This window comes from Panthera pardus, unplaced genomic scaffold (assembly GCF_024362965.1).
Source record: "Panthera pardus isolate Hobbes unplaced genomic scaffold, ASM2436296v1 HiC_scaffold_16, whole genome shotgun sequence".
Taxonomy (NCBI): domain Eukaryota; kingdom Metazoa; phylum Chordata; class Mammalia; order Carnivora; family Felidae; genus Panthera; species Panthera pardus.
The window spans coordinates 45,692,835-45,718,935 of record NW_026526721.1 but is presented as its reverse complement, the minus strand read 5'-3'; the positions used below and the strand labels follow the sequence as shown (position 1 = coordinate 45,718,935).

At 37.8% G+C, this 26,101-nt stretch overlaps 1 protein-coding gene across 4 annotated transcripts in view; it reads left to right on the top strand.

Annotated features, from left to right (window-relative positions):
- Positions 1 to 1,163: 1,163 nt before the first annotated feature.
- GABRR3 (gamma-aminobutyric acid type A receptor subunit rho3) overlaps positions 1,164 to 26,101 on the top strand; it is a 49,564-nt gene continuing 24,626 nt past the window's right edge. Inside the window, exons 1-6 of one of the 4 annotated variants that reach the window (XM_019448128.2) lie at positions 1,164 to 1,241; positions 2,586 to 2,830; positions 3,010 to 3,136; positions 13,186 to 13,304; positions 19,982 to 20,049; positions 22,501 to 22,724. In XM_019448128.2, the coding sequence (XP_019303673.2) occupies positions 3,012 to 3,136; positions 13,186 to 13,304; positions 19,982 to 20,049; positions 22,501 to 22,724 (536 nt within the window). In that variant the 5' untranslated portion in view covers positions 1,164 to 1,241; positions 2,586 to 2,830; positions 3,010 to 3,011. Of the gene's footprint in view, positions 1,242 to 2,585; positions 3,137 to 13,185; positions 13,305 to 19,981; positions 20,050 to 22,500; positions 22,725 to 26,101 lie in introns of all 4 variants that reach the window. The other 3 variants (XM_019448127.2, XM_019448130.2, XM_019448129.2) reach the window with 3 other exon arrangements.

Below are 26,101 nucleotides of genomic sequence, written 5' to 3'. Positions count from 1 at the left end.
ATGCCAAAAATGGTTATATGTTTGGAATACTCCAAGGAATAAGACAAAGATTGCTCTCTTGTACAGCTTACATTCTAGCAAGATTGGACAGAAAATGAGTGATAAACATAATAAGTAAATTATATAAAACACGGTAAGTGCCATATAAGTGAGTTGAAAGGAAAGACCAGTGCTAAAGTACCAAGGTACCACAGGTAGGGCCACTCCAATATTATGCAATCTGAGAGAGAAGGGAGAATCAGATAACAGGACTAAGAAAGAATGACCAGAGAGGTAAGAGGAAAACAGGAGAGTATGGGATCCCAGAAAGCAGGTGAAGAAAATGTTTCAAATAGGAGGGAAATCAGGTGTGTCAATACTTCTAATAGACCAAGCATGATAAAGACTGAGACTAGACCATTGAGCAAGCATCCTTCAAGTTGCTGCAAGACAAGAGTAATTCCACTGTTCCATGTAATGTGAACCATAAATCCCTGACAGGGTTGTAAAATGCCATGTCCCAAACTCACTTAGCACAGAGCACTTTTTTACAAAATATCTCCAGTGTAGCCACAAACTACTTTGGGAAATGTTGGTGTAGATAATGGTACTAAGTGAAGAGAATAGGCCTTGGTAGCCTGGAATGGTAGGATCAAGGGGTCGGGCCCTGCATCTCATGAGGGCACTGAGGTGGAAAACAAACTGTATCACAAGGAAATCCTCCAGCAGCCAAAGTGACAGTAGTTTAAGACCAACAACTCTGCTTACATGTCTTCTATTGATTGGCTCTTTGCAGAAGAGGAAAGCTTACTGACCCAGAAATACATGAAAAAAAAAAAAAAAAAAAAAAAGCTCCAACATCTGTGAAAATTAATCAAAGGAAACCTTGTTCAGGATGAAATCCGGAGGTCAGCAGGGGGAGCCCTCACACCCTACCACTCCTTGTCAATTGTGGACCCAACAGGAAGAGACATACCATGCCAGACGATACTCCGTTTTTAAATATCCCAGCAGGAGGAAGAAAGACTTTCTTACAGCCCAGCCAATGAGAGACTGTCACAACTCAGCCAATGAGAAGCCACTACACTTCAAACTCTGTTTATTCCAATGGACTTTTTGTTTATAACAGCCCCTCCCAACCTTTCCTCTTCCTCCCTAAAGATTTCCTCTCCTTTGTTCTGTGGATTTGCCTCTGTCTTGCAGTAGCTTGCTTGGCGCAGATTGCAATTCTCTACTATTCTTTAATGAACCTGTTTCTGCTGGTAAGATAACTGACAGTTTTAAGGTTGACACTTCTCGAGCCAATAGGGAAATTAAAATTAAAACTACAACAGCCATTGGATTAGGTAATATTTAGAAACCTGTTAATACAAATTTTTTAAAAGATTTTTTAAAATGAGGGCTCTCGTTTTCTAGTAGTGGGGTTGTAAATTGGTATACTCACTTTTATGAGCAATATAGTATTATCCAGTAAATTTGAAGATGTAAAAATTGTTCAGCCTAGCAGTTTTACTTCTAGCCGTACAGTTGTGCACAAGGATATATTTACAAACATTCACTGCAGAATTGTTTATAATAGATTGTTTATGACAGAAAAATAAGACATAATGTCCGTCAACAAAAGAATGAATAAATTAAATGTTAGTCATCCACGCATTGAAATGCCATGTAGCAGTTAAAAATCAATTAAAACTAGAGCTACATCTATCAACGTAATAAATCTCTCAGCATAAAGCTAAGAGAAAAAGCTGATTGCAGAAGTAAAAGTATGACACAATTTTTATAGCTTTTGAAACATGCAAAAAGGTTGTATGTTATTTATGAATATATACATGTAATAGTGTAACTTTATATGATGATAAACACTAGAGGATAAGGGGAGAGGTAAGAATTTATCACATCATTCTGTATATTTGTAATATTTTATATTAAGCATATATTTTAAAGAGGAAAGGCATGCCTAAGAAGCATACAAGGAGGTTTTAATACATTGGCTAAGAGAAGATGTAACCTAAGTCAAAATAAATTAATGTGGTAAAGCAATAACCCAAGATACAAGGTGTCAAGGAGACAAATCAATTCCGGGAAAATTTAAGAATTTCCTTCACATTCTGTTTCTGAGAAGAAAATGGTATTTTTCTTAAGTCCTGGTAAACAGGTCAACTGTTGCTATGTTGATCACCTTGTGATATTCCAGCTGGAGAAATTTAATTTCACTGACATTCTCATTCTTTGGAACTTTACAGACTTAGAGGGAGTGTTTCCTGGGTATATTTCTACTCTATAGGTGCAAAGAACTTTTAGGAATGCTTGTGGCTATAATTTATCAGTGACAGTGTGTTTCTTTCCCACTGCCCAAGGCTAATTTTGTTTTTATTTATCAGGCTGTTTACCATATTAAATCTTAAATTGAACCACTTTCGCTTTCAATGGAATACACCATCATTTTAAAATATGATTATTTGTTCAACAAAAATAATAAGTTAATGTTTTTCTATGTACTATGGCAATCTGTATGCATATAGGGAGAGAAAGATTCATTTCTGGTTAAAAAGGTCCTCCAGTGCATAATTAAAATTAAATTAATCATCTTTGTTCTCTTTAAGCATATTATTTTGCTGAATCATTAAATATACTCAAATGATATTGTGTTGGATTAAGGGGATTTAATGCCTAACCTCACTTCTTTGTCGGCCGGGGACCAGACTGCAGCTGAGAGTTTATTGAGTAGGGGATCAAGCATCTCACTAAGCACCTTCCCAGGAAAGAGGGACTGAAGGATGGAAACTGAAAATGAAAAGATCTGCTTTGTTTTCCTTAAACTGCTGATGAGCCAGACAGATGTTTGCCTGTAAGTGATGTGAACCTATTTAATCTACTAAAACAAACCACACCATATTGAAGGCAATGCCTCTCTTTTTTCCTTGAAACCTTCTACGTGGCACTCTGTTTACTTTTAAAGAGCCACATGAGGAAACAATACTGATAATAATATTGGTTGCGTCCATCTACATTCCTTTCTTTTGGAAGAGATGATCCTGGCTTCCCAGTTGGTCTTCCTCACCTGTATCTGGATCACACTGACGCCAGATGTTTTTGCTGCTTCTGAAATCAAGAAGTCCTACCAGCGGTGCTCCGCTTCAGTGAAAAGAGCCCGGTAAGATAGTCAGAGTCCAGCCTCTGCAGTCATTGCCCACTTTCCCTCACCAGCTGCCTCACACCTGTGGGAAACCTGGAAACCAATCTCCATTGTATTTGTGGTGGTGATTGTCTCTGGAACTAGCGATCACCCATCAAAATTAATCACTTCTGGTTAGCATCAGAAAGATGCTAATAAACCTTGGGTTCTCCTGGCAATTGTATGCTTATTTTTGGAGAATACAATTACGGGCTCATGTAGGGATCTTCTTTCAGGGAATGTATTTCTTCAATGAATAATGTATCTATTACTATTAATGACACATGTTTAAAGTTTTGTCAAGTTTTTTTGAGTAGAAATTAGTCTAAGCAACAACTTCTAATGTCAAGCACTTAGAGAGTATATAGTTCCACAAATTGGTAATATAGTAATGAAAAGCATCAGACCATTTGTTACCTTTCAAGACGAGTTTCCATACCTTTGAAATATTATCCTGAATGTCAATACATCATTATTACTATCTTATCATCGATAATTGAGAGCATATTTGCAAATGCCAGTGGGGGAGCAATCTAGTAGAGTGACTAGTTCATCCTGCTTTGCCAGAAACTCCCTGGGTTTTAGCACTAAGTGTCCTATGAATCCCCTCTGTCCCAAGCAAACAGGAATGACGACTCACCCTAATACTCCAGTATCTTTAATAAGCAAAAAGTGGCCTCTTGTTCCCTTTCACCAAGCACAAGATTTTCAAAAATACCCAGTAGGGGAAATTGAGGAATGAAGGTGAGTAATATCACTCAGCCAATCTTGGCAATCAATGAGGTGACAGATGTTTCAGCCAGATTGCCCTCACATCTTGAATATTTATGAAGCACTCACAATAATATCAGGAAAAAGAACATAAAAATTTAATAAATCCTTGTGAAGCCTCAGATTTAATGATCGGAAACAAAAGAAGTGTGGAGAGGTTGGGAGGAAAAATTTACTAGACTCCTTCCTGATTTCTGCTCTGTTCTTAAAAATCACAGGCCACCTCCCACACTTTTTTTGCATGCTCAGATCTGAGATAATATGAAGTTTCATCCAGTTTAACCACCTTCTGAGTCTTATTCAAGGCAATTAAGAAAGCAATATTTGGGAAACATGGGGTTATAACACCAGACTGAGGAAAAGGGACATTGTGATAGGAGCTAACCCATCACACTGGCCCACTATCAGTGATAGAGTTGCTGCAGGATAATATTCTTTGTGTATTTTTCAGGTGTTCTTTAAGAGGCAGGAGGGGCATCAGTTCTTTGTGGTGAGGTGGGAATTTCTTATGTTAGAGGTCTCATTTTTAGACCCTATTTAAATGAAGAGGGCATCTCAGGGTTTCTGCTACATGGGGTCAAGCATGTCTGTTTTCACTTCTCTGTATCCTAGGTGAGGTACCCCTTTCAGCATTAAGCTGGAATATTATTCATTAAAATTTATATTGCTTTCTTTTGTTCTTCAAACAAAAATCCTCTAGGGCACTAGGGATTGAGTAAGCCATCAACCCTGGTTCAAAAGTAGCCACTTAGAATGAAAGCCAGTCATTTTCTCTGACTGAACAGAGTAATCCAGCCAGCCAATTTCTGAGCTGTCACTCGCCAGTCTCTCATGCAGATTTGAAGGCATTTTTGACAAAAACACGGAAATTACTGTATATGGTAGTTTCTAGAGTGGGGAGCCCAGGATTCTTCAGACCTCAGTATGTGAATAAATACTGTGAGGTTCTTTGCCCCACACCCAATCTCATTATCAGTAACTAAATAAGTGATGATTTAATTAGTTAATAATCCATTCTTTCATAACATAAGAGAACTAATAGAATGAACATGGAAGAAAGGCCTGATCTTTCTTTGAAAATTAGGAAGTGGAATTTACATTACTTTGCATTTATGTGCATTAATTTGAGCCAGTTTTCATTCAGTCGGGTCTTTAAATGCTTTGCTATTATTTTTTTTTTTCAGAATATAATCATACTCTTTACCCAAAGATTCCCTTTTTTATCCAAATATTGTTGAAATCTTCTACCTAAAGATATCCTTTGTTTCTTAAAAACAAAATAGGAGGAAAAGGGGAAAGGTGAATAAAGCAAGTTTTGGCAGGTGAAAAATGTCCCTGTTTTGCCTAGGAATGAGGTTTGGCTCCCTGGTGATACAAAGAAGATTAGGCATATAGGTTCACTGAATATTTATTCATTCTTCTAATGGTTGTCTTGGGTGCCCTTTATATGCCAAGTGCTGGGTCAGGGATTATGGATGCCAGGGGAACAATATGCTGTCTCAGGTCTTAAGAAGAGTGAGTAGAGTATGGACTCTGCCTAAACGGGCTTGCAGGAGATGATTGTCACATTTTCAGGAAATCTATTTGCTAGCTGTTAAAAATAAACATAATTAAAAATTAAATTATATAAACATACAATTAAATAATTTTTTAAATTTTTTAAATGTTTTTTTTACTTATTTTTGAAGGAGAGAGAGAGACAGAGAATGAGCAGGGGAGGAGTAGAGAGAGAGGGAGACACAGAATTTGAAGCAGGCTCCAGGCTCTATGCTGTCAGCACAGAGCCCGACGCGGGACTCAAACTCAGGAACCGTGAGATCATGACCTAAGCCAAAGTCAGACGCTCAACCGACTGAGCCACCCAGGCGCCCCAAAATAAATTTTTTTAAAGTAATTTTTTTTTAATTTTAAATAAATTTTTAAAATTTATTTAAAATTTTAAATTTATTTAAATACATTTTAAATTTATTTAAAATTTTTAAAATTTTTTTAAAGTTGAAGCTGCACTTCAAACTCACCACTTTCTAACTCCTTTACTACATTTTACCGTTACCATTGTTCTTTAGGTTATTTACATCTATTCTATCTATGTGGTAGAAATCCATGCTATACTGTGTTATCCTATCCTATTATAGTAAATGATGTTAAATCATACTACACCATATTATGTTATATTATATCATATTATATTATATTATACAGCCCTACACCATGGGCTATGCATGGCTACATGCATGGGCTACAGCTCCATCAGGTCAGTACCTTGAAATCAGCCATGTGGGAGTATTTACATCATGGAAATCAGCAAACACTACAAATAGGGCTGTTTCTCTCCTGGAGAACAACTTGTTAAACATTTACGCGCATTTGTGAACCTAACATGAAAGGCCAGAGGGCCCTAGCGATGGCAAATTCAAGTGCTACTGCAGGTAAGACAGAGGGCAGTGGCAGAGGTTGTACTACTAGAGAGGATACACTGCTCTGGATGCAATAGCTGGTCAGGTCCAGCCTTTTCTTGTAAGAAAACTTGAGCCCAGTGTTGCTAGATTCTTTGAGGTTGTAAAAGAAGCAGGAAACTAAGATTTTCACGTGAAATTTTCCAATATCATATACCACATGAGCTAGTCAAAAAAAATATCTGCAGACCAGCTCCTAATCTGGTCCAATTTCCTCATTTCCCAGGTAAGGAAACTGAGACCTCACCACTGAGCTCATGATCAGATAGAGGCCCAAGTAAGACAAAGGAACTGTCGTGTCTTAAGTAGGGGCCTTCTCTCTGGCTGACTCTTCCACAGAAATGTTCATCTGTATAGGTTTTTTTCTTTATAAGAGATGGGCTATTGACTAAAGTCAGGTATGTATGTCCAGAATTCAGGAGCTCAGGAGCAGTTCAGTCAAAGCCAGAAGATGTGCTCTGTATAGTGCACCATGTTGTCCCTAAGAAATAGCAAAAGCATCAGGGACCTAGATATAACCACTGGATCCAGAAGTATGAAGATTGTCTTAGTGATCAAAGCCTGGATCACCTAATTTTCCTACTACTTTATTGCATCCTTGGATTTGTATCTATGTAGCCTAATAGATCATTTTTGCTTCATTTTGTATTTTTCTAAAGAAAAATAGTTAAGTCTATGCAAAGTTTTTAAATGTTGCCTATACATTATTTGAGACTCCTGGGCCTCTATGTGTACTGGTTCATAATAGAGCTTCAGTGAGGAAAAAAAAGTCCATGTTAAGCAGCAGGACATGCTTCTAGAATGACAAGGAAAATGGAATGATAATGATGAAGTTGGAGTGGTGGGGGGGTCCAGAGCCAGTAAAAAGAATTCTTGAAACATCTGTAGTGCAAAAGATGACTTTATTAAAGCACGGGGACAGGACCTGTGGGCAGAAAGAGCTGCACTGGGGTTGTGAGAAGTGGCTGGTTATATACTATGGAGTTGGGGGAGGTAAAGGCAAAAGGGAGGCCTCCAGAAGGATTTTCATATGCTGAAGAGGACTCATAAGATGCCAGGGGCCTTGCTATTGTCAAGCTAAGGTTGTTTTTGATCTAGTAAGGCATGAAGCTTAAGACAGTAGGAGGTTCCTAGAGAAAGGTTAGCCTCTGCATTGCCTCAAGTATTTGTCAATGGGGTACAGGTTATAAAGAAATTTAATGTTATTTACAATTTCTTCTTCACAGTTATTCCTAACATCACTGTGGAGGGGAGGATGATGCTAGGGCTCCAAGAAACTTGAGTCTATGGGTTTCGGGAGGGTAGGCTATTGACAAGATTGCCTTTTTCTTGTAATTTACTAAGACATTTATAAACTGATGAAGACTTATGTCCTGCATGACTGTGATCTCTATCAGTTAAACACTGGTTTGTGGGTTTTTTTTCCTTGGTTTGTTTTTTTTTTCCTTTCCTTTGTTCTTGGGCAGCCAGGAGTGCCTGGGGAATGTAATCCCTCCTTGGAAGGGGGTAGGTTGTTAGCTTGTGCTTTGCCCCCAGCTTGCCTTATGCTCCCCCATCAACAAGGTGGAGAGCCATGCCTAGATCTTTATTTGGAAAAGATCCAAGATGGCAAGTCCTCCTTGTTCTAGATAATTTATGAAGCATTTATTACACAAATTCAATAATGGAATTTTACATGGAAATAATACAAAGAATCTCAATTATGCTTTCCCTTTTCCAAGTTCTAATCCTTATTCATATAGCTCCATGATTTTTCATGTTTGAAATTATAGTATAGAAACCATTTTGTATTTTATTAACTAATTATTTTCTACATTGTTTCACAGACATTATAATGGTTAGTATTTTTAATCACTCCATATTATTACTTTGAATTAAAGGACCAAAATTACCTACTTTATTATTGAACACTTATTTTCAAATTTGCACTGTTGTGAATCACAGCAGTAAATATTTTTATGCATGTAATTTTCCCTGTAGCAATAAAACTATAATATGGATGGAAATGAATTATGAATCAAAGCATAGGAATTATCTTCATAGCTCTTGAAATTGATTTCTAAAAAGGTTTTGCCAATATTTATGCCGCCATATACAAAGTATAAATGTTTCCATTTCATCATATCCTTTTAACATGGTTGGCTACTAAGATTTTGTGTTTGGGGCTCATTTAATAGGTATAAAATGGTAGTTATGGTCTTAATTGGTATCTCACTGTTAACTCTCTTAGATTAAATGTTTTTCAAAATGCTTGTTAATTATATCCTTCCTTGAGTAAGTAGTTTATTCATGTCAACCTACTTGTTTTCAACTAGTTTCATCCTAGTAAACTAATCAAGTATATATGCCCTTCAGAAAACAGTTTTGTAAAGTAACCTGCTGAGTGTTAGTGACTCAATTAAAATGAGTTTTTGTCATTCCATTAATTTAACTCTAATGCATCAGAATGACTTATTTTTTTTTTTTTGCTTTTCCTTATCTGGCTCTAGTACTTTTTCATTCTTTGCCTAATATGTCCTTCTCAAAGACTCTTAATCTCCCTGAAACCACTCAAAATCCAGCCTTTTCTTCCCCCACTTTCTTAGTCACAAAATTATAGTAGAATTTCTTTCTTTTTTTTTTTAATGTTTATTTACTTTTGAGAGAGAGAGAGAGAGAGAGCACGAGTTGAGGAGGGGTAGAGAGAGAGAGAGGGAGACACAGAATCCGAAGCAGGCTCCAGGCTCTGAGATGTCAGCACAGAGCCTGACGAGGGGCTCAAACTCATGAACTGTGAGATCATGACCTGGGCCGAAGTCGGATGTTCAACTGACTGAGCCACCCAGGCGCCCCAACTTTCTTTCTTTTTTTAATGTTTATTTATTTTTGAGAGAGGGACAGAGACAGAGAGGGAACAGGGGAAGGGCAGAGAGAAGGAGACACAAATCCAAAGCAGGGTCCAAGCTCTGAGCTGTCAGCGCAGAGCCCAACACAGGGCTCAAACTCACAGAAGGTGAGAATATGGCCTGAGCTGAAGCCAGACCCTCAACTGACTGAGCCACCCAGGTGCCCCTATAGTAGAGTTTCTGATACTGAGGAGAAGGGGAACATGGAAATAGTTTTCCTTTGTTTCATCCAGGAAGGAAAAGATTCTAACTCAAAGCAAAAATTGGTAACTATTACCAAGACATATACCTACTATTTCTTAAACAGTGTTTGTTATTCTTTGTGGGAAAGAAAAGACAAAGATTAAGAACACTCAGGTAAGCCTCTTTCACAAATTGAGATTTCTTTGCTTTATCCCATCAGGACTCAGCCTTTTAGAAGGCCCTCTCCTCAGACAGAAGTTATCCAAAAGCTTTCTTTCAGGAGCTACTAAAAATGAAGATTTTTTGTTTTTTTCTAGAAGAAGGGAGAGGGCAGAAGACACAAAGTGGTTTAAAATGGTATATATATATTGAATTAGACCAGAAAGCTCTGAGCTAAGTCTGATGTTCCATCATATATTGAATGTCCCCTTATTAAGCATACTTGCTTCTCTTGCCTTTGTTCTATTTCAGTCTTCACTTTATTAACCTTTACATATATCTTTTTTTGTTGTTGCATAAGCCAGGGTCTTCAAGCTAGGAAACCTATACTCCTGAAGTATAATGTACCCCTCAGGGTACATTCAAACTATCAGAGAGGCATGTGGCCACGGATAGTTTTAAAACAATCAATTTCTGGATCTTTGACTTCCTTTGACCTCTTTCTTAGAATTGATCTACCTGAAAGCATGTCTTCAGTCTCCTTTAGAGCATCCCTTTAATTAAATTATTGCTGTCTCATTTGGCAGAAAAAAGGCGTACATCTCCCTTTTCCTGAATATCACTTTATGTATTGCCCCAGTGTATAAAATCCTCCTAGGTACAAAGAGATCATTATAAATATTGTTGTTGAGTAGTGGATGACTCTAGAGTAAATAACACATTGTTTTCCAAACTAGGTTGTTGTTTCTTTGCTTTGAACAAAATTAAAAGAAGAACCTAATTAATTTGTCAGGTTACAAATCATTAGAAATAATTACTGATGATAGATCACGATGTGAATTTTGGAAACTAAGAAAGAATTTAAAAAATCAAGTTACGTTGCTAAAACAATGCTGACACAAAATTTCTTCAAATTTTATGTATGTGAAAGTTTTTTAATACTTTCATCTATAAAAGTAAAGAACAGGAATAGCATTTATGCTAGAATAGAATGATGCTAGAATTGTTTTCATCCTAGCAATGAGTAATATCCATGTACACGATGTAATTGGGGAAGATGTATAATCACTTCATTAAGAAATCCATTGCCAATAAAATTTTAATAAGTATCTATCAACATTTATATGAGTTATGTTTTGCTCCAATTGTAATAGTCATAGATGCTAATGTGTATACATAATACACAATAGTTAATGTGTATACATATATTCTTGCAAAGAAATATGGTGAGGTGATAAAATTCTATGAATGTAATAAAATGGAAATACAAGTTCAAAGAAAACAAGGAATGATATAAAGGGGAGTTTATTCTTCTTTTTAAAGGGGGAGTTTATTCACATATTTTAAATTGCATAGTGTGGGTATTTAGATTCATTGAATACATTAAGAGGAAGGATATGGGTTTTCTTCTAAATTTTTGATATTTAAGTAATTTTAAAGTTTATAATGAGAAAATTGTTGACATCTATTTAAATGTGTGAGTACGTAGATTTTCAAATTCTTTTAGAGGGTATGTAAGCCACATAATCCTTTGTGAAAAATAGATGAGGTATAAATAAAGTAAAAAATAAATAAGTATGGGACATCTCACTGTGCATCAGAAGAGCCCTCAAGTTAAAAATAGTGTGTGTGCTTTCGCTACCTGCCAAGAGTGCACTTCACATAGGCTCTGTGTTCAGTGTTCTTGGGAATCTTAATTAAGATTTATCCTTTTCAATCACATGATGCTTCTGAAAATGTATGCTTCCAAAAAAACAAGTGACGGCCATTTTGTTATATTATATTACCAAAGGAATTCACAAATTTTCATGAGTTTCCACCCAAAGCTACACTTGAGTTTTCCTAAAATGATAACAATTAGCTAGCTTTTATTAAATGTCAACTGTTTTCCAGACCAATGGTTCTCCTAAGAAACTGTTATAAATGCAAACTCTCACATCCCCAGCCTCTTGAATCAGAAGTTCTGGGAATAGGTCCCAGCAAGCCAGGTGATTCAGACGCATGCCAAAGAAGATAATATTTAATATTTATAAAACATCCTGGCATGAGACCTTGAACATAATAGGCATCTAATAAACACATTAGCTACTATTACTTTTTCAATAAATAGTTCACTGTAGCTCCTTAAAAGAAAGGTTCTAGTTAATTTGAGATCCTTGGAAGAAATAGTTCTATATGTTCACTTATTTGTAGAATACAATGACTTAACAAGTTTAAAATCAAACTCATTGTCTTCTACCCAAGGCAGATTTCTTCTTCCAACTTCCCCATTTCTCTCAATGGCAAAAATACATACATAAACCTCTGAGGGTCTCAACCAGAAACTTCCCTATTGAAAAACCATATGGATGGTGATAGGTGCCTTTAAGCCTGGACATATTTCTTGAATCAGCTGCTTCAGGATGTGAAATTCTCACCATCAATGTCACTTTATTAAGCTAAGAAATCGTATCCACAAGTCTTATGTTAAAGTTCACATCTCTTTTCTGGAGAAGACATTTATTAATGCAAAAGCATATCAGGAATTCAGAGTAACTAGAATTCACTTAGTAGCCCCTTCAATGCCTGGTGTTGTTATTGCTGCTGCTGCTGCTGATGATGACAGTGAAGATGGCAGGCATGTTTCTCTGGAAGGAGCTGAGCAAAGTCTCTAGCACCCAGAACAAGAGAGCTGCTCTAGTTCCAGAGGAGCTGGGCTTCCACAGACATTCTGCTTCCACACTTAGCAAATCACTCGAAGTGTGTATCACAGGACAGAAAATGAGTCAGGGAGATCCAGCAACTTTCCCGAGTTCACAGACCCAGGGAGTAACAGAGTAAACCCCCACATCAGACTCTGGGAACACCTGAGAGGCCACTCCCCACTTTGCCTACATGCTGGATAACTGTAGGTGAAAATTGACTTTGCTCACTTCACAACTGGACCAGACATCAAATCCAATCAATTGTTAAATCCATCCATTTTTCCTTTGGATCCTTCTCCATTCCCATTGCCATCCCTCAGGTCCTAGAACCTACTGCAGACATTCTACTCAAATCTCAACTTGTACCCATGCTTTCTGCTCCTTTTGTCTTTGTAAAACTATTTTCATCAGTTTACAATTCTACAGTGATTTTGTTTTTGTTTTGTTTTGTTTTGTTTTACTGTCTTGGTGCAGAAGTACTTTGACTTCAGTGACCCCAAGAATCACTTAGGTAACATGTTTAATGCAGATTCCTAGGCCTTGTTTCCTCAGGCTTTGGTTTAGGTGATCTGGGATAAGGTGGTAGCGATAAGGTTTTCCTGGTCTCAAAACCATATTTGGAGAAATACTGCCTGCATTATGTAATAGTGCCTTACATCCAAACTAAGTTTTTTATATAAGTTGCTCCAAATTTTGGCTTCCCTTACCTGCCCCACCTTTATATAATGAAGAGTAAATGTTGGCAGATCTTTAGCTAAGTGTAATACAAGCTGAGAAAATGAGCTTCTATGTATATATTTCAGAGGATACCATGTTGAATACAGAAGGCTAACCTAAATCAAAACACCCAGAAGTATATGTATCTTAAAACTATTTTTTCCCCTTTGGAGGGAGAGCAAACAAGAAACCAGAATGAGAAACAATGACAGCACCAAAGCATGGCTCCTGAAATACAAACAACTTCTCCATATAGAGGACCATGATTTTGCAATGAGACCTGGATTTGGAGGTGAGTATTATCTTTCTAAAACTCTTATGTCTAGGGTGCCTGGGTGGCTCAGTTGGTTAAGCAGCTGACTTCAGCTCAGGTCATGATTTCACGGTCTGTGGGTTTGGGCCCCGCGTAGGGCTCTGTGCTGACAGCCCAGGGCCTGGAGCCTGCTTTGGATTCTGTGTCTCCCTCTCCCTCTCTGCTCCTCCCCTGCTTGTGCTCTATCTCTCTCTGTCTCTCAAAAATAAATAAATGTTTAAATATTTTTTATTAAAAATAAAAAAAATGAAACTCTTATGTCACAATCCATTGCACTGTCAAAATGAAGCTGAAAATTTGAAGCAATTAAGACCAAAACACAAGCAAAGACCATCTATTAAAAAAAATGTTTACAATGATACTGTCTTGAATGAGAACAATTGATACATTTTAAATTAATCACAAAGAAGATAAATATCTTTAGTAAATATTCATACTGTTTACTAATTGTAAATAATATGTGTTCAATAAATAGTGAATGGATATATACTGCCTATACAGCAGCTTATTCTTTCAACTAAAACCTGTAAATTGTATTATGTAATGATATTCCTGAAATCTTGTGAATAACCTTATAAGCTGGAATGCCCGGCTTTGGTGGAAGGACTAACACACCAAATGCCATGGCTCCCTATGGAACAACTCTTTTCAGGTTTCTCCTTCAATCACTTCCAGCAACTGAAGTTGATCAGAATATTGGAGTGCCAAGCACTGGGCTGAGGCTGTTAATGCACTAGCTTATTCCACCCTCCTAAGAAAGAGGCACTATCATGATCCCTCCTATTCCAGTGTGGAGACTGGGGTGTAGAGAGGTTAGGAGATTTGCTCAAAGCCATGAAAAAAGCAGTATGTGGGAGAACCAAGATGCAAGGGCAAATAAGGAGGACAGAAGAAAGCCAGGTAAGGACATACTTGGAACAATGTCTTTCCTCAGATTGTTTAATGAGCATACAGTTGCATCACAGAGGGTACCAAGTTTTCCAGAGACACACAGAATGTGGTAAAATCAAGCGGTTAATGTGAACTCTCTGCCTTACTGCTAAATCCATCCTGATTCTTCTATCATTGACCTAAATTCCCCATTCATACCATTCCCGAGCTGACAACTTTTCAGAATACTAGAGGTGTGGATGTGACAGAAGTGAATGTGAGGCTGAGAAGGCAGGAGCCCTCAGCTGTAGAACAGGTGCAGCTTTTTCAAAAATAACGAATACTTTGATTTTTGGCATGGGGTGGGGGAAACGTGACACTTGCTATATCGTGGTTATGACCAAAGGAAGCTTGTTGGTACGTCAGAGAACTCACTTGTTAGCAGGTAAAATAAAACAGTACGTCAGGTAGTTTTTATGTTGAAGGATATTTGTTGTTGTTTAATTTCATGGAATCCATTGGATTGCAATTCTGAGTGTCTAGCTTTGATTTTATTACATTCTTGACTAAAACATTAGCAGGCATCAAAGCCACCTGGGGGCTTCTTCACAACAAATTACTGAGCCCCACCCCCACACCCAGGTTTTAATTCCCTAGGTCTGGGTGGGGCCAACTATTTGCATTTCTAATAAATTGCTAGGTGATGCTGATGAACCCGGTCTGAGAATCACACTTGATAATTGCTGAATTCGATTATCAGCATCAGAGTAGATCTTGGTGAGTTTCATTTTTGGTTTTTCCAGAGAATTTCTCACACTTACTGAACTGAATTTAAGGTTTTAGATGCCTCTAAATTAATCAAGTTAAAGTATGTCCGTGTTTCACTTCCAAGGCCGCTTCTTTATCTTGTTTTCTTCACATCACTGTTCCTTAAATGTGTTCCTTACTGCAATTCTCCTAAAGATGCCTGAGCCCTCAATTTCCAACAGACCGTTTCTTTCCCCCAACCAAAGTTTGCCCAACGTTTTGATAATATGCTCTACAACTATCATGCAATCATTCTGTACCTTGGTCTCCATGATTCTATACAAAACTTCTAAATTCTCCTCCATCACCATTTAGTTGGAGAAAATGTTACGAAGAGAAATTTGCCCTGCTGCGGGCCTTTTTAGACACTAGAGGGCGCCAGTCTCACAGGAATGGCTTGGAACTGGCGTCTCCTGAACAGCAATTCGAACCCCAAAATGATGTATGCTCTTCAACACCAATTCAAAACGCTGCCCTAATTCCTGTCAGTTTAGGTTCCTCAATTAAATGAATTCCTATCTTAGAGAAAAGGGTTTCTGTGAGTCTATTTTGAACCATTGAAACCCAGAAAGAGTAAGAGAAAAATGACTGTCCTTTATTTGGACCTTGAAACACGCACTCTAGAAAGCTTCATCGCTCAAAATGGTTCAAGGGCCAGCAGCAGAATCACCTGGAAGTTAGTTAGAAATGCAGAAGCTCAGGCTCCTTGCTCAGCCTTTCTGAATCAAAATCCACATTTTAATAAAATCCCCAGGTGATTTGAACACACTTTACAATTTGAGAAACACGACTGTAGATTGCCAAGTGAGGACCCTCTGTTCTTACCTTAAAACACTTAAATCTTCATTCTCCCTTGCGTGTATCATCCCCATCCCCAACAAAAACATAGAATTGACCTTACATTTCCACTTGTTTTGATCTGTTAGAGATAACCTGTTAAGATTTTGAGTGGGAATGATTTTTTTAAACAATTTTATTTTTCCTGAGGCTACTTTGTGGGGTTATTAAAAATGCAATTGAAACGCTACTTAGTGGCAGGTGGCAAATCATCCCACGATGAGGAAATTTTTCTGACAATCGTGGACTGGGGCTAAATGGTGTCCAAATGTCTTACATGTTCAGTCATTTCAGGCAGAAAAATCCATAAATTCAGTCCGAAGTGTCACACTGGTAGCTCTGTGAAATACAGTCCTTAACCTTCTCTTGTCTTCGTCAGAGCAGCTCTTCCTACCGGTGACCCATTTCTCTGTTCTCTCAAGGCTGCCTTCCTGAGGAAATCAGGCTGCAGGATATAAATGACAAGCTTTAATTTATCTTCTCTTTCTTTATACTTGTCCACAACATAAACACACGCACATACCTCTTTCCTCTTGAGCTAAATGTAACTTCAGCACTTCTCTTGCCTTAATGTGTTTTCCTAATTAGCTTTAACATTAAAACCAGCTGCTACCGCAGTGTTTTTTACTTTTATAAAGCATTAGAAGATTAATTGACTCATTATGTGGAAACAGGAGGATATAAATTTAGGGGAGCTTTTTGTTTAACTTGGGTTGTAAATTGCAGCTCATTTTCTTTATGTTTTCCCCACCCTTTACATCTCTCATCACTAAGGGCTTTTTTGTCTCAGTCCTAGAGATGATGATTTCTTTGGTTCTTTAAAGTGAAATCAATTTAGCGTCTAGATACTGGCTACTGAGTCCAGTCAAAAGCTAACGTTGTGAGAGCCGCTTGTATAATCCATGCTTGTCAAACAAAAGGACTAGACTGAGAGCCAGAGGGACCTGGCCGTATTCCTGCATTAACTAGCTTTAGGTTTCAGGCAAGCTCTCCAGTATCTCTGAATGAGTTAGGTCGTATGTCAATTGCATCTAACATTGGCTCAACCTACCTAACAAACGGCTATAATGACAATATGGGATAAAATATTGTATAATGTATTTTAAATGCACTATCCACATAAGATGTGTAACTGTTATTTAACTCTTATCCCAGCCTATGTAAAAAATAGACTGGCAATCTATGTATGTAAAAAAAAGACTATAAATGTGCGTACTACTACCTAGACAACGATCCTGGAAAATCAACACATGATAATGGTTAATATTTATTTATTTTTACTGTATTCCAGATGCTTTATATATAGCATTAGTGAAAGTATTTGTGAAATTGTTATCATTCATGTTGTTATATGTATGACTGATCCAGTAGACGCTGAACAAGTTGGTTGTTAAGCCATTTGAATGGGGTTAGGTCAAGGTCTTGACATGCATTGTTTTGCTTAGTCTCACAGTGATGCTATTAGGGAAGTACCACAGAATTATTCCCACTATTTTACAGATAAGCAAACTAAGCTCAGAGGAATTAAGGGATTTACGGAAGTTTGGCTTCAGTTCAGGTTTAGTGGCTAGAAATTCTATGATTTTTAATGTATCTGCTTTATTATTACCCTTTCTCTGAGACTCAGCTCCTTATCTGTAAAAAGAATTTTTGGCACTTATACGTATCTCCACAATTCTGTGATTTTGTATCTTGCCTTTATATGCCCCTCACTCTCCACACGGTCCTCAGGAATGTGTAGATTCCCAGACCCCAGACAAGGTACACTTGAGCATGGAGTTCAAAGGAGCTAAAAATGAGGTCAGATGGCATCTGAGGGCAAACACTTTTCTTCAAAATGGCAGAGCTCATCCCCACTAGAATAAATCGAAAGGAAAAAAAAGAAATGTAGAATGTTTCTAGGAGTCCACTCCTAGCCATGTTTCTGCCCCACTCTCAGACCAGCCTTCAAACAACCCTGAGGGTCTGTTGCTCACCCAGTGGTGGCATAACTACCTCCTTGGATGGTGGCTTTATAAGAGTGCCCCAGCCTTGCAGAAATAGTCATTAGCAACTGGGATCTGCTTACAGGTCACACGATCCCAAATGCAAATTGTTCTCAGGTTTTGTCATGAAATAAGAACTCTATGAGAAGCACTGTATCATTTTCTAGTCAGAGGTGGACGGATTATCTAAATGTTTGAGTGTCAGATTGGGAATAGTAGCTTGCATTCCTTGGAGCAGGTTCACATTTTTGCTGAATTGCAGTAGCAGTAACATTTATTTAGTGCCATTTATTGAGCACCAATTAAGTTCACTAACTGCGCATTGTTTCTAGTCCTCAAATAAGTCTCCAAGGTGAGATTTTAAAGGTGAGGAAACTAAGCTTAGAAATGTTACTTACCCTAGATCACATATGAGTGGTCGAGTTAGGTTCAAACTCTAGTCTGTGACTCTAACACTGGAATTTTAACCAGGACATTCCTGCTACTTCTCTCTAAGATCTTGGCAAGCCTTTCAGTCCCTTGGAGTATTGGAGTTAATGGAAAGATGTACTCATCCTGAAGCCATCCTGAAAGGCCATGAAGTTTTATTTTGATATCTATACTAATTAAGGAAAAAGAGTAAACAAAACAAAAGCATTAGAGCTGAACTCAATAAGTAATGGAGTAATACTGAATAGTCCCCAAGTTAATGCATAATCATAATTATCATTAAACAATTTTTAAATATAATTGTCATAATTAATGTTGTAGAAAATAATTAATCCAATATGGCAGGAAGTCATTAGTGGTTAAGATGCAAGTAAGGTGTTCCTGAAGCCTGGAGCAGAAATATATTTGAGTGACAGACCCGGGGCCTGTCCAGCTACAACCTCTGTAAATAAGGAATGATATAAGGGTATATTATGGAACATAAAAAGGAATCTGTATTTGTAAAAGGAAGGTGTCTTCAGCCTTAATGAAGGGAGTCAAAGATGGTGGACAGGGACTGGTGAGGCGTATCTTGTTTTGAAATAAGTTGCACATTTAAAACACAATAATTAGGTGCTTTGTTGAATGGTATGCACGTGTATGTCACATATAGCACATCCAGACATTAATTAGCCTTAGTAAGGAAGTTTTCTAGCCTGACCCTTCTCATTCTCAGAATCTTGACTAAAACAGCCACCTGGGATCCATCTAGGCAAGATTTCTATTTTTTCAAAAATAGTTGAAAGCATTTTTTAAAACTCAGAATTATACAGAGACAATAAGATTTAATTGAGAATTGGTCACAACCTGGTTCTCTGAGGCCCAACTGCAAACACATCTCAACACTAGTCTTTCTGAGGTTTCTCCAGTTCTGACTTTCAATACATTTTCATCAAACATATTTCTTTTTTTTTTCAAATGTATTTATTTATTTTGAGAGAGAGAGAGAGGAAAAGGGTGAGAGAGAATCCCAACCAGGCTCTGCACTGTCAGTGTAGAGCCCGATGCAAGGCTTGAACTCACAAACCGTGAGATCATGACCTGAGCCCAATCAAGAGTCGGATGCTTAACCGACTGAGCCATCCAGATGTCCCTCAAACACATTTGAAGGATGTTTGCTTCATCCGAACTTCAGGTTGTGGTTACTGATGTTCTGCAAAGGGACATCTGTGAATGTTTGACGTCCCTGCACAGCACTATACTATCATCTGTGTTCCTCTAGTCTGCCATGCACAGCCCAAGTGAAAGAGGCTGAGTTTTTGGCAAGAGAGAAAAGGCTTCCACACTTCCCAGAGTCATGAATTCCATGACTACACTCCCTGACTATAAAATATGACTCTTACCGTAGAGAACCCATAATTCTACATACTCTCAGACATATTTTTGAAACGTTCTTCCTTTTTAAATCACTACTAGCTAAAACAAAAAAAAATTGAAACACTATTTCTATACTCTAAGTATACTATAAGAAGGAAGATATTGAGTTGTTCATAAGCAAATATATAATAATTATTGAAATAACGTTTATTTATATATGTGCCCTTTTATTGTCATTAACTGTATGATAATATATTGATGGATACTGGAGAAATTTGTTGTTAATTTACAACATTGATCTCTCTCTGCTTTGAATGTTTCCAAAATAATTTTAGTGATTTCTGAGTATATCATTCATTCTTCTTTCTTAAGGGTCTCCAGTACCAGTGGGTATAGATGTCCAAATTGAAAGCCTTGACAGCATTTCGGAGGTTAACATGGTAAGTTTCTCCACAAGACATTGGTCTTTCCCTGGAAGGTTAGAGAATAGTGTCAAAATCACTGGTGCTTTAATAAACCATTTTAGTTATGTATGTTACTATTATATATTTTTCTTATTTTATGTCATAGAGTTGAAGTTGCTTGGCTCTCTCTATTCACTTCTTTCTGCTTGAAATTTAGATTTTATGTATTACTTTTATAGTATGCAAATACCACAATTAAAGATAAAATGTAAAAAAAAAATGAAGATGTATAAAAAAAAAAAAAAGGAGAGAGAGAGAGAACAAGGTTGGGAATCTCTTAAGGAAGCCAGATCTAGAAAACATTAATCAATGAAGTTGGAAGATCAAGCAATATATTTACATGTATACTTAATATTTTTATTTATAGTGATTCCTCCAGCTAGTTATTGCCATCGAAATGCTAGCTGAATGAAAAATTATAGGACATATAAAAATTCCAACAAATTCTAAACAAAATTTTTTATGACCTATTATATCTTGTTTCAATCTTCAATTAATGTTCTTCTAGTCCTTATCATTAGAAAATTCAATATTTATTTCAGTTCACTCTGAAACTTCCTTCATTTTAACCACACTACTCCAAAGGCAATAGCACAGATAGTACTCACTACTCAAAAATGCCTTGTTTAGAAGGTTTTGGGTCTTACCTGACCAAAATCTGCTTTTACTGACATTTTCTTGAGCCTGTTGTACTCTAGGAGCAAACATTCATTTCCCCTTTCCTAGCATAATCTCTAAATTATCCCTGAATGACTCATTGTCTCCACCCTCTGCCCCTAAAACCCAACCTCATCCTCCTCTCCTGATTAAGGTCTTCTCTGGTATTCAGTATCAGCTAAAACTGGACTGGGTTCTCCATGCCCAATGACAAAATGCTTTCTAATTATAAGTGACACCCAGTGTTGGCTTCTTTTGCTTCTCATTTATCATCTTCCCACCCTGTCATTCACTTGCCCTACCCTGAATTCACTTTCAATTCCTTGGAGTTTTACCCCACGCTCTTAACATGCTCTTCAGCCTGCTTTCTCATGATAGTGCCCACTAGTGGTGATGTTGATGTATCACTGACATGTACCAATGTCTGCTATTCCACTTCCTAGGCTCTGTGTTTGCCCAGTGACCTTCAAATCAGACTGAGCACCTAATTCTAAATATATGCTTACTAAAGCAGTCCATGCAGTAACCCACACAACTCCCTATAGAGTAGTGTTAGGGGAATGAATGAATCATTCTATTTATTTGCGCTCACCCTAATCCAAAATTAGGCATGGCTGATGCTCCCTGATTAACCAAGAGCAATAGTACAATGTACCTCTATTCCTAACCTAAAAAACAAAAAACAAACAAACAAAAAAAACCAAAACTAGTTCATCATTAATTGGTGACTTATTTGTAGTTTACTGAAGTTTGTCTTTTGCCTATGTAATAAATGTCAAAGTTCTATCACATGTAACTAGTTAGACAATAATTTGAGTATTGCTGGGAAATAAATGATAGTAAGAAATAAACAATTGTGAAAGGTGAAACACATCATCATTGTCCACACCCAATGACTTGAATGTAGCTAGGGGAGTTTCTGTTCAAACAAACAAAATAGTAAACATAGCATCTGAAAGCCAAACAAAGCTCAAAGTAGTGACTAACCAAATTTTTTTTTCTCTAAAACAACATTAATATAATCCCCCCTCATATTTATCTCTTTACAATTGGGTTATACACTAACAATTCAGTTCCCTGAGCCACACTGGTACTAGCTTCTGGGGAATATGCCATTTTAACAAATTCACAGGTAAGTCTTTTGCACACTAGAATTTGAGAACCACTATTTATTGGTATTCTTTCTGTCTCCCAAGCTGAAGAAAATCATTGTCTCCATCTCAGGATCTCTGACAGCACACTTACCACTAATAGCTCTAATAAATACTGTATCTGTTTTTGTGGGACTGTAGGTTATTCAAATGGGGGGGGGGGCTGTAGTTTTATGGGACTGTAGTTTTGTTCCTTAACAAAAACAATATAAATTTATGGATACATTATAAAAGTGAATATTTATTTGCAATAAAAAGAATAAGTCAAAATAAAATATTGGGCCATGTGGATTCAAGTCCTTTTCTTCTGAGATCTCTTTAGGTGATTGACCAGTACTTACACAGAAATGTTTCCCAGTTATAACCTGGCTTCCCTTACCCAAATTGAATTCTCTATGGTTCCCAGAAACTCAACATTCACCAGACTCCAGATGAAGGAGAGGTTCTGCAACTCAAGCTCACTGGATTTATCCTAAATCTACCAGAAAATACAATATATGCCATTCATTTTATATGTCATTAACACCCATGCCAATCAATCTGGGACTAATGGTATTGATTGGTCATCCTGAACTATATTCTTACTGACTTTGACTTGTCTCTGTTTCTCTCTGCCTAGGACTTTACAATGACTTTTTATCTCAGACATTACTGGAAAGATGAGAGGCTCTCCTTTCCTAGCACAACAAACAAAAGCATGACCTTTGATCATAGATTGATCAAAAAGATTTGGGTGCCTGACATATTTTTTGTCCATTCTAAAAGATCATTCATCCATGATACAACTGTGGAGAACATCATGCTACGTGTATACCCTGATGGAAATGTCCTTTTCAGTCTCAGGTAAGGAGGGCTATGGACCGTCTTTGGCTTCCCTATGTCAGGGTTGTCTACACCAAAGTTAGTGGATCTCACTTCAGGCTAAGCTCACACTATTACTGTCTATTTAGTCATCCTGAAGACTGAGACACAGCAGAAAATATGATTTTTCCTTCTACTAACTTCCAGATTTTAAAGAATAGTTTTCTAGTCTAACTCTACCTATACAGTGTATTGTTGGAGAATGATAGAAAAGAAGATGGGACAGAGTGGAGCTGAATTATGGAAATCCCTAAAAGCCTGGCCCACAGTTTTATAGGTACATAAAATTGCTTTTCTTCTTTACCAACTACATACTACCAAACAGTCTTAGAATCTTGGATTAACTAGTTTTCTTAATTATCTCATTCATTTTTCACAAGAAGGTATAGTCATCATTCAAATTACTGCTAATTTGTTCACTTCCTTTTCATTTTTTTAATTTAAAACATTTTTTCTGGGGCGCCTGGGTGGCTCAGTCAGTTGAGTGTCCAACTTCGGCTCAGGTCAGCCCACATCGGGCTCTGTGCTGACAACCCAGAGCCTGGAGCCTGCTTAGGATTCTGTGTCTTGCTCTTCTCTCTGCCCCTCCTCTGCTTGTGCTTGCTCTCTTTCTCTCTCTCTCTCCACTGAACGCTAACAAAAAATTTTAAAAGCCACCATTTTTTCTGACACTATGCTATAACAGCACTCCATCTTTAATGCACTATATATTCTTTTAGCCTAGTAAATCCTGTACATACTGATGGCTTATCATTGGTAATTCTTAAAATGTGTAGTAAATCCAAGTAATTCAATTTTTTTCATATCTTAAAAATCCTAGGAAAACTCTATAGTAAGACTGTGGGGGGAAAAAAATGGCTCCCTGAAAGGTATCCATGTCCTAGTCCTTGAAACATGCAGAAGTTACCTTATTTGGTGAAAGAAAGAAAAAAGAAAGAAAGAAAGAAAGAAAGAGAAAGAAAGAAAGAAAGAAAGAAAGAAAGAAAGAAAGAAAGGGAAAGAAAGAAAGGGAAAGAAAGAAAGAAAGAAAGAAAGAAAGAAAGAAAGAAAGAAAAGAAAGAAAGAAAAGAAAAGAAAGAAAAGAAAGGTAAGAAAGAAAGAAAGAAAGAAAAGAAAGAAGAAAAGGATCCTTGCAGATATGATTAAGTTAAGGATCTTGAGATAGGAAAATTATCTTCCATCAGTTGGTTGGTATCTAAGTGCTATCCATCATAAGCATCCTGGTTAGAGAAAGGTAGAGTACTATCTGACATGCAAAGAAGAGTAGAAGACAATGCGACCATTAAGATAGAGAGTGGAGTGTGATGCAGCCACTACTACAGGAATGCCAGCAGCTGCCAGAAGCTGGAAGAGGCAAGGAATGAATTTTTCCCAAAAGCCTTTGGAGGGAACAGGACCTTTCTGACACCTTGATTTCAGTGCAGTGATACTAATTTCAGACTTGTCCTCCAAAACTGTGAAAGAAGAAACTTCTGTTGTTTTAAGCCACCAAGTGGTAATAGAAAATTAATAGATTCTTTTTGCTCTACACCTTGTTCACTTTAGTGCAAAGGTGCTATTGCCATATTGATGTCAATGTTTTTAAAAATGCAATGAAAGGGGGCTGCCTGGGTGACTCAGTCAGTTAAGCCCCCAACTCTTAATTTTGGCTCAAGTCATGATCTCATGGTCCTGAGATCAAGCTCCGCATTGGGCTCCATGCTGGGTGTGGGGCCTGCTTGGGATTCTCTCTCTTCCTCTCTCTCTGCCTCTCCCCCACTCATGCTCGCACATGATCTCTCTCAAAATAAATAACTATTTTAAAAAATGAAAATAAAAATGCAATGAAAAGGAAAGTACCACTTTCAATAGAACTTTAAAAAAATGTTTATTTTGAGAGAGAGCATACAAGAGCAGGAAGGGGTGCAGAGAGAGAGGTAGAGAGGACCCCAAGCAGGCTCAGTGCTCTCAGCGTGGAGCCTGAGACAGGGCTTGATCTCATGAACCGAATTGTGAGGTCATGACCTGAGCAGAAATCAAGAGTCTGATGCTTAATCCACTGAGCCCCCCAGGAGAACCACTTTCAACAGAAATTTTAAGTCAGGTGTAACATGGGACTCTAATAAGAACTAGAGTCGGGCCTTACCAGGAATCAGTAGCACAATGGCAGCATCTGGCCAAGGTACCAACTTTGTAAAACTTTTAACTTTTCAAAATAATTAATTTTGATGAAAGAATTAGTTGAGTAGATTGTCTGTACCCTACATATTCCAAAGAATGATTTCTGGCTCCTGGAAGATAACCTCTAAGCCCTTGAAATATCTTGCCTGTTAAGAAGATCTTTGTTTCCCCTGAAGCCTTGGGCCACACCAGGAAGTCTATGCTAACAATGTGATCTATGGAGGAGGCTTTGAGCTACCCAGTAGCAGCTTGACCCCTGGAGGGGCTGGAGACCGAGGTCAGCCAGACCTGTGTGACCAACTCTCAGTTAATACTTTGGACCCCAAGACTCAGGTAGCTCCCCTGGTTGGAAGTCCTCCATGTGTGTTGTCACACTCACTGTTAGGACAGTAGCACTGCCCACATAACTCCACTCGAACAGGACAGATGGAAACTTGCTCTTGGTCTCTCCTGGACCCTGCCCTCTGTGCCTTTCCATTGCTGGTTTTAATCTGTGTCCTTTCATTACAATAAACCATAACTGTCAGTGGAACAACTTTGATGAGTCCTGTGAGTCCTTCTAGTGAATCATGGAACCTGAGGATGGTCTTGGGGAATCACCAAACAAAGGAGGACTCAAAATTGTTGTCCACACAGCTATTCCAGTTGACAGCAGAGCCAGTCAAAGCCCAGAGACAGGTTACCTGGTTCCAGGCTTGGTTCTGACACTATCTACTGACAGAGATTCTCTCTTTGACCAAACTCTGCTAAGGCTCCTCTGAACTTACTTCTCACCTAGACTCTGACTTTTGAGCTTCCATGTTTATCTCTGCTACGTCCATTTAGCCAGAATCCTCCATCCATAATATCTGCCTCCCTTCAAATCTGATAAGATTCCTCATCTTGCACCACCCACAAGTGATGTCTGATCACCCTGGTCTGCCTTCAGCAAGGATCCTGTTAGGTCCTTTTAGCCAGAATCACCCACCCCTCACCCCTGATGTTTCCTCTGAGTAATTTCCCATCCACTGCCCCCCACCCTACTCCTTGGCTATAAATTCCCACTTTGCCTTGTTATATTTGGACCTGAGCCCACTCTCTCCCTATATAAACCAAAGTATAGTAGTCCCCCTAAATAAAATCTTCCTTACTGTTCTTTAACAAGTGTCATGAGGGCGCCTGGGTGGCTCAGTCAGTTGTTGAGTGTCCAACTTCATCTC